The sequence below is a fragment of the Curcuma longa genome, chromosome 5 (genome assembly GCF_044706935.1).
Source record: "Curcuma longa cultivar G26 ecotype Majalengka, Jawa Barat chromosome 5, ITB_CL_G26_1.1, whole genome shotgun sequence".
In the NCBI taxonomy this organism is placed as follows: domain Eukaryota; kingdom Viridiplantae; phylum Streptophyta; class Magnoliopsida; order Zingiberales; family Zingiberaceae; genus Curcuma; species Curcuma longa.
This window is the reverse complement of record NC_133865.1, coordinates 7,749,538-7,759,154: the sequence shown is the minus strand read 5'-3', so window position 1 is coordinate 7,759,154 and position 9,617 is coordinate 7,749,538. Positions and strand designations below refer to the sequence as shown.

Here is a 9,617-nt window from a genome sequence, read left to right as displayed (position 1 = left end):
TAGTATTTATTTTTTTAACTTATCAATAGGTGAGATTTATTCGTTAAATCAATAGGCCTGATGAGTTGGGAGATAATGCTATTTATATGGTGTGTTGTTGATTATAGAAGGAACCTGTGTCCTAATTATTTAGACTGATGATGTCCCCTTGAGGAGCTCATAAGGATTATCATGTAAACCCTGCAGGTGGATTTAGTCCGGCATGATAATAAAGTTGAGTGGTACTACTCTTGGAATTAGATGTTAATTAATTGAGTTGTCAGTAACTCATTTAATTAACGGACATACGATATCTTAAACACAGGGAGATTAATGCACTCATAATAAGAAGGCACCCATATTGTAATATGAGATTGGTGCGGTAGTTCAATAATAACCCTTTAGTGGAATGAGTTATTATTGATGGACTTGAGTTAGGTGTTCGGGCCAAAGTTAGGGAAGCCCAAGCCCATCAGGAGGCATAAACCAAATCCTTCTCTAGGTCCTTGTTGTAGCCTCTAGATAAAGCCTCGTATCCACCCAACAAAATTTCTATTAATTCTGTTATCTAACAGAATTCTGTTAATTTTGTTATCAAATAAAATTTTGTTAATTCTGTTATTTTTTCCTGAACTTCCTAAGACGGCAAGGCTATAAAAGTGGAGGTGAGGGGGCGCCTGGTGAACAAGAATTCCCTTGGTTTTCTCTTGGTAGGGCCGGCGCCCCCTATCCCCAATAATTCCTCTATCTCTTCTCCTAGGGCCGACGCCCAAGTCCACTATCTCTTCTCCTAGGGCCGAGCGCCCGACTCCCCTACTTCTCTTCTCCTAGGACCGGCGCCCCTAACCTTGGTTTTTTCTTGGTTGGTGGCGGCTTGGAGAGGAGAGGAAGAAAGGAAGAGAAGAAGAGAGGAAGAGGAGGAGGAGGTGGTGCCTCAACCATAGGTTCTCCCTTCCCTTGTTGCCATCGGGTTGGAAGAGAGGAAAACAAGGTGGGTGATTATTCTCTTGGTAGATCATCGCACACACGACGTCCAAGAAGAGGAGAGGAATACAACAAAAGATAAAGAGGTTTTCGGCTATAAACAATCATCCATACAATCTCAAGGAAAGGTATGACTAGTTTAATATTCCGCTGCGTAGTTATTCCTTTGTATGGATCCTGAATGCCAACACAAGAGATCATCGATCTTATGCTTCGATCAAGGTGTGTTTCGATTGGTCAAGAACTTGCTTGATCGATCAAGCACATGTCTGATCGAACATGTGAGTTGCTTGGAAAGGTTCTGTCCTTGTATAATTTTTTTGTCTGGGAGAAATTGAACAGGACGGAATTCCAGCGCCTTCAATGTGGACGTGTTGCTTTACTATACAACAACAACAACCAAGTCTTTCTCTCACTAAGTGGGGTTTGCTATATGGATCCTTCTGCGTTATGGGGTGTCCTCATATGTGTTGCTTTGCTATAAAAGATAAAAAAAATCAAAATTATTACCTTTCTGAGGCAATTAGTTGTGTATCTAGGGAAATTAGGTTAAGATAAGTTCTATAGTTTGACTTGTGAATCGAGTATAGTTAAGGTTTGCAGACGAGACCATAGAAAATTCTAGTTAAGACAATTAAAATGATTTAGAGATGTTGATGTTACTGATGATATGCTCTCAATATTACTAGTTTTCCAGAGAGAGAAAATCCTTGCATCCTCCACTACCTGTTTGATGCTGCCATTATCTGAATCAAAATTTTACAAGACATTGTTACGAGTGACTGAGTGTCTCAAATGGAAGATGAGGTGTAAACTGCATTACAAAGTTTGCAGATTTCTTCTATATAGAGAAATATATTAAATTGTCCATTTAGTTGTACATTAAATTTAATGTTTGTTGAGAGTTATGCTACAAGCTTGTAATCATTTAATCTTAATTATGAAATTATTTATCATTGAATTTATTTTTTTTAAAGAAATACTCTCTTGTTGACACTTAGTTGAGACTATATTTATCTTTTTGGACTGCTTTAACTGTTTCTATTTTGCTTTCATAGATCAATGATCTTCGATTGAGAACTGCTGGAGAAGCTTCTCAGAGGAGCACTAAAGAAGATTGGGCTGAATGGATGAGACATTTTAGCATTGAACTTCTCAAAGAATCACCAATGCCAGCACTACGAACTTGTGCAAAGCTTGCGCAGTTGCAGGTAAAACAAATGAACTTGCTTTGTTTTGTCCTAGTTGATAATTTATATTTTGACTATGAAAATGACAGCCCTCTGTTGGAAGAGAATTGTTTGCTGCTGGTTTTGCAAGCTGCTGGGCTCAAATGAATGAAACTTCCCAGGAACAATTAGTCAGGAATCTCAAGACAGCATTCTCATCTCAGAATATCCCCCCTGAGATACTGGCTACTCTGCTAAACTTGGTCGATATATTGCCTTTTCCCTTTCAGGTTTTGGTATTATTTCAGCATGTTATAAGTGTGATACTTTTTGGCATTCTCATCAGGCAGAGTTTATGGAACATGATGAGAAACCACTTCCAATTGATACTAGGTTGCTTGGTGCTCTTGCTGAGAAGGTTCTTCCTCTTCTAAAATTCACCAGATATTTTTTTGCCAGATTGATTTGTTCCTACTCCATATTTTATCAGCAACGTTGTTTTTTCAGTGTCGAGCATTTGCGAAGGCTCTTCATTACAAAGAAATGGAGTTTGAAGCTTCTTGTTCCAAGAAAATGGGTGCAAATCCTGTGACAGTTGTGGAATCCCTTATTCACATTAACAATCAGTTACACCAACACGAGGTTGGTCTTCTTTATCTGATTTTAGATTCTTTCATTTGTTCTAATCTTAGTTTGTCCTTCCATTCTCTGATAATCAAGGAACACTTGTGTCTTATTCCACCATCTGTTTTACCAGGCTGCAGTTGGTATATTAACTTACTCACAGCAATATATGGATGTTCAACTCAAGGAATCATGGTATAGTCTATCAAAACTTGATCTCAGAGAAGCCTTCTGTAAATCTTTAAATACTTTTTAACTAAAAGTATCAGTTCTATTCTTTCTTATTAGTCAGTTGCTTATCATCGTAATGGTCTATAAGATGCGTTTTTCTCTTTTATGTGCCCATGTTTCAGAATGTATGAAAGTTCCAAATTTCCGCAGGTATGAGAAGTTACAAAGGTGGGATGATGCTCTTAGAGCTTACACTATCAAATCTTCTCAGGCTTCTAATCCATCTCAGAACTTGGATGCTACCTTGGGTTAGTGTTTTATCACTAATCAACACAACTTTTAATATTATAGTCATGTCACATTAACGTTTTTATCATCCTGTGTTGCATGAATATATTTGCTATTATATTTCATTTTTTTGTTGTATAATGAAACTTGTACTATTTAGGAATCACACTGAAAGTAGACAACATTTCCATTTAGTAGTGAAACTGAGATAATATGCCTTAATACATATGTTATCATGCTGAATCATGTATTTTCTTTCAGTTCATAAATGCTTTTGTCAGTTTCTAAATTTGTTGCCTATGTAAAATGTTATGCCAGGTCGAATGCGTTGCCTTGCTGCCTTGGCTCGTTGGGAAGAGCTTAGTGCCCTATGCCGAGAGCAATGGATGGCTGCTGAGCCAGGAGCTCGTCTAGAAATGGCTCCTATGGTCAATTATCAAAATTATAGCTGATTCAATTATTTATTTATTCTATATTTATCATTATTCATATCCTTCTAGGCTGCAAGTGCTGCCTGGAATATGGGAGAGTGGGATCACATGGCTGAATATGTCTCAAAGTTGGATGATGGAGATGATAGTAAACTACGGTTGTTAGGAAATACAACTGCCAGTGGTGATGGAAGTAGCAATGGTGCTTTCTTTAGAGCAGTTCTTATGGTTCGACGTGAAAAAGTTAGTTTCATTCATTTTTTGCCTTTTTTTTCTAATTTAAATTTATTTTTTACATAATCTTTTTAAAACTTTTTTTTTGTAGTATGATGAAGCTCGTCTGTATGTTGAGAGAGCAAGGAAGTGTTTAGCAACAGAACTGGCTGCATTGGTAAGGCATATACTAATATCAACCTAGTAGCTTTGCTTATGAGTTTATTGACGTAGTTCTGTAAATGCAATTTTTACCAAAAACAGGAGACTACCTAGTTGAGTTCATAATGCAAGTAAAAAACTTTAGATCATAAAAATTTTAATCTATTTTTTGTCTTTAGAAAATCTCATTATTATTGTGATTTCCATGGTCTAGGTTTGTCATTTTATACATTGTCCAGTTGAAAACCTTATGTATAAAAAGGTTTAGCTACTTAATAGAGGAAAAGAATCCATTAGATATTGCTCATCTCTTATCATTTAAGATTGCTGCTTAAATGGTGAAAGCCATCACCTTCAATGCCTATCCTAAGCCCAGATGACAAAGATGGGTGTGAGGCCTTGCTAGCCAGCATAGAATATTGCATTCTCATGATTTATTGTTCTTCGTTGTTTCTGGCCCTTTAGAACTCTTTTTTCCTCCTCTTTTCATGGACACAATACACCAGAATTCTCATGTGTAAATGAAATATCTTGAACTAGTCAATGTTAGGCTACCAATCCCTTAATGAAAAGGCTGGCTGCAGAATCATCTTAAAATTGAGAAATATCATTTTAGCTAGACAACATTGAGGATTAACAATGTGGCCTTTATGTAGTTTGTGATTTGAGGCTAGGTAAGATAGACAACATTGATGGCAGAAACAATGTGGCTTTATCTAATTCCTGAATTTGATGCAAATTTCCAAATATTATGTGGGGTAATTCCATATATAGTCGAGGTTTCATGAGAGTAAAATTCATGACTATATTCAATTGACTCTCTTTTAATAAGGCTATTATCTAGTGAATACTGATGATAAGCAACTTATCTTGGATATTGACTTTGGGTTATTCTGGTTTATTGATCAGGAGGTAGCCTTTCTTAAATTGTTTTTCTATTTTTTTCCTTTTATTTTCCATGTTGGTTGTGATTTATGATATAGATGTTACTAAGTTGTATTTCCATTGTTTAGAAGGAAGTGTTCTAGTGGTAATGAAATGTAAAATCAACATTGTTCACGGTAGACAATTCCCAGATTTAATTTGATGGTTTGAACTCAATTTTGTTTTTAAAAAATAAATCTAAATTTATAATAAAGGAAATAGTAGAGGTGTGTGATTATTTGGGTTTTGTAAGTAGCAAGGTACTTTGGTTGCTTTCGCTGTAATTTTCAAATGTCATTGATCACTTATGTATCTTTTAAGTTCTATCTCTTCCTCTTAGCAATGGAATCTAAATTTTCTGTATATGATTGATATTTTATGATTCAAGGTTTATATATATTTTTTGTTTTTCTTAATCAGGTTCTTGAAAGTTATGAACGTGCTTATAGCAATATGGTTCGTGTTCAACAAGTTTCAGAGCTTGAAGAGGTTTTCTTGTTTCTAATTTTGTGTTCTTTAATAACCTATATTGATTCAAGGAATTGGTTAGATAACTAATTTTCAATTCCGTAACAGGTTATTGATTACTGTACTCTTCCAGTTGGTAACCCTGTTGCTGATGGTCGAAGAGAATTGATTCGTAACATGTGGAATGAACGAATAAAAGGAACAAAACGCAATGTTGAGGTGAAGCTTTTATCCTTTCTGTAATGTCTATATCCATAGGATAATATTTTATTTATTTCTTTCAACATGTTGAGGTCTTTTCAAATAATTATTTGTTGTCGTTATATGTTCTCATCTGCCACTGTTTGTTGTTCAGGTTCATATTTAAGGAGGAGGTTATCTTTTGCTAGTTATTTTATATTTTATCATATCCTAAATTTTTTAAAAAAATCTTTAGTGCACTAAATATTCCTTGGAACACTTGTATTTTTTGGTATTTCACCTCCAATTTTCATGCCCTTGCTTTCATATTCTTTTATTTCTTTAGAAGGCTGTTATTTTACCCTTTCTTGATGATTATTTTCACTACTTGGATTGAACATTTGTTTTCCTGATCAATCTCAATGCAGGTTTGGCAAGCAGTTTTAGCAGTAAGAGAATTGGTCCTTCCACCTAGTGAAGACATTGAAACTTGGATTAGGTTTGCCTCGCTTTGCCGGCAAAATGGACGTATAAGCCAGGCAAGATCTACTTTAATAAAACTCTTAAAGGTTAGTTTTCCAATTTGTTGAAAATAAACATCAAGCCAGACTAGTCTAAGAGAGATAATAATTGAATGACTTTGTTATTGTAGTATGATCCTGACTGTTCTCCGGGAAATTGGTTGCTCCATGGGCATCCTCAAGTTATTCTAGCCTACCTGAAATATCAATGGTCTCTTGGTGATGATCTTAAACGGAAGGAAGCATTTTCTCATTTACAGGTAGAACTGTCATGTTTATTTTTCCACTAGACTAGAGTTAATGAGAAACTGAATTTTTAATCTATTGTCAATTTTCATCTATGATTTTCATAGGATTTAACTCTACAATTAGTTTCTACGAATGCCCACTCCGTGACACCCATTGTTCCGGGCAATGCTTCTAATTCTAGTATTCCTCTCCTTGCTCGTGCATATCTGCAACTTGGGAACTGGAAGAGGGCACTTTCCCCTGTATTAGATGATGACTCAATACAAGGTAATGAAATTCTTGTAGTTTCATATTTGTTTCTTTTCCTGCTATTTGTATAATTGTAGTACCTTTTTCTTTCTATGGTATATGCATTTTAATTTTGTTTGCTTCACTCAACAGAGATCCTTGTATCCCTTAAAAATGCTACACATTATGCTAAGGACTGGGCAAAAGCATGGCATAGGTGGGCCTTATTCAATACAGCAGTGATGTCTCATTATACATTAAGAAGCTGCCCTGATGTTGCAGCAAAGTATGTTGTTGCGGCTGTCACTGGATATTTCTATTCCATTGCTTGTGCATCAACTGCTAAGGGAGCTGATGACAGCTTACAGGTAAATCTTTTGTTTCCACAATCGTCTATATGTTTTTTTATATGTAGTTTGTGTTTTTCCTGTATTTAAAGAAACTGTGCTGATTATGCCATTGGAAAATTAAAAGTTGTTAGAGCTATTGTATGCACTTGTGAAGAATTTAAAGTTGATGACTGATAATTCATTGCAATGTCAATTCATGCTGAACTAGAACAAAAATACTGTGGGAGGCAATGTGAAAAGTACTCACTGATTTGTAAAAAGTATTGACAATTCATCTGAATATTTTAAGTGGCACATTCTTGAAGAGCCTTCATTATTTTTCATCTTAATTGCCCCTAATTACTTGGGATTTATTCCTTCTTGTTGTTATCGCGTCTATTATCTGAATATTCCACTTGATAAATTCCAGAAAAGGCGGTTATAAGTGTGAATTCTTTATGCACTTGTAATATCTGATACTTGAGTTCATCTATTCCTCTGTGTTTGTGTTGGATACTGATACTTGGACACCTGGCACTCAAAGTGGACACTCGATTTCTCTATTGATCATCTGTTAACACTAGTAGAAATAAGTACGTTGGATCCATATTTGTGATAGTTACTTGCACCTAAGGTTGAGTAACTTAGCTAGTAAACTACAGTGGCTAATTGGGTTAAATTGAACGAAACTGAAATGTACTGGATCTTTGTTGTTTGTTTCAACCAACCAACCTGATCTATAATTTAAACCAAGTAATCAAATTGAAATAGCTGATTGGTTGTTTGGATTAGTTCAAACTGAATTGATTGCTCTTACCTGTTAATACCACTCTTATCAATCAGGAGAGTTGTAAAAAGATAATCCATTACAATGTGAGCAGTGGTATTCAGCCTATATGCTATTAAATTCCTATCCTTGTGTCATCTTTTCCTCTTGTAAATTTAGCAAGTTTTCTTTAGAATCAAAATGTGAGTTCTATTTTGTAGTTTCTGAAGTCATGATTGCGAAATTTTGGTTTATGTTAATTAAGTACATACGATGAAGATATGCCATTCATTTTCATCAATAGAGTCTTTGTTTGAAGTCTTACATAAAGTTCAATGGCAAAGTAAAAGGTCCACCCAGCTGACTGCAGATAGGCGGGGCATATTTAATCCTTCTGTCTTCAATAAGATGGTGCCCTAAATTTTTCCAACGTGGCACACAAGCCAATAGAGTCCTTGTCTGAAGTCTTACATAAAGTTCAATGGCAAAGTAAAAGGTCCACCCAGCTGACTGCAGATAGGCGGGGCATATTTAATCCTTCTGTCTTCAATAAGATGGTGCCCTAAATTTTTCCAACGTGGCACACAAGCCATAGCAAGGTTGGCAAAGGTTTGCTCGTGTATGTGGGACTGTGTGGTAGTGTTGTGGACACTTGCTTGTCCTGAAGTTCTGATTGTTTGAATAGTTAAGCTACAGTCTTGCCACGTGCATGTGTCTGTTTATGTGGGAGGTGAAGAGAGCACCCATTATCCTTTGTGAAATTATAAACACATGATTGGTTGGTTCCAACTCCTAGATTCTACATTGAATCTATAAGTTCTAGTTTGTTATTTTATTCGTATAGTCACAATGGTGCAATTTTGGACTTGTATACTCTTATTTCTTTCTGATTTCTTTCTAGGGTTTTTAGCACTTGTGTTCCTCTAATTATTTCTGAAGATTTTTCTAAACCTTTCTCACTCAAATCCAACCACAACATCAACTTGATGTTTTGCCAAGGTTGCAGTTTCTGGTCATTCTAATATTGTTCCAAGGCCTATAGTCCATAGAGATTGTTGTCTTAGCACACGTGTAATTTGTTATACTAGCAACATGACTATGGATACAAATTTAAAAATTTGTGAAATTCACTGCTTGAAACGCACATACTTTTGATCACTTATGCTAGGTTTCTAGTTTCATTTGCTTTATAAAGCATTCTTTTGTGAAAGGATTTGTTTGTCGCCTTGATTAATTATCTATAGTGGTTACTAGACTATGTTAAGACTTTACTAGCTCGTAGATCCATATTCAGTTTGTTTTTTTTTTTTTTGAAATTTTTTATTTGAGATGTTAATATTGATGATTTTTTGCTGCAGGATATTCTTCGCCTTCTCACATTGTGGTTCAACCATGGAGCAACATCTGATGTTCAGATGGCACTACAGAAAGGATTTTTGCATGTTAAGATTGAAATGTGGTTAGCAGTACTACCACAGATAATTGCCAGGATACACTCGAATAATAAAGCTGTGAGGGAATTGATACAATCATTATTGGTACGAATTGGGAAAGTACATCCACAGGTATTCTCACTCTTTCTCGTAAATTAGTTTCGGTTGTTGCTCTTTCAACCTTGTTAAGTTTGGAGAAAAGGGAGTATTTTATTGTATTCAATTTGAGATGATCATTCAGGGTATCTCATATTGTGATTTCTTTCTAATTTAACATTAAGTCAGTCAAATCCTAACCAGATTCAAGGCCATAAAAATCAGTTAATAAAACATTGTTTGCTGCTTTTGTCCTAGACTTTCTCAATTGAAAAAAGTTTGTTAAAGCATGATTATGAAGAACATAATTAATTTTCCATTTTGAAACAAGTAATAGTTTAAAATAAGAAAGAAATAGTGGTGGGTTTGGCATGCAATTTGCTAGAATAACTTGCCATTGAC

The 9,617-nt window shown here is 35.3% G+C and overlaps 1 protein-coding gene across 1 annotated transcript in view; it reads left to right on the top strand.

Moving 5' to 3' along the window:
• LOC141829273 (serine/threonine-protein kinase TOR) overlaps positions 1 to 9,617 on the top strand; it is a 73,063-nt gene that overhangs the window by 56,819 nt on the left and 6,627 nt on the right. The window contains exon 42 of the mRNA XM_074716709.1: positions 9,045 to 9,251. Within this exon, the coding sequence (XP_074572810.1) occupies positions 9,045 to 9,251 (207 nt within the window). The remainder of the gene's footprint in view (positions 1 to 9,044; positions 9,252 to 9,617) is intronic.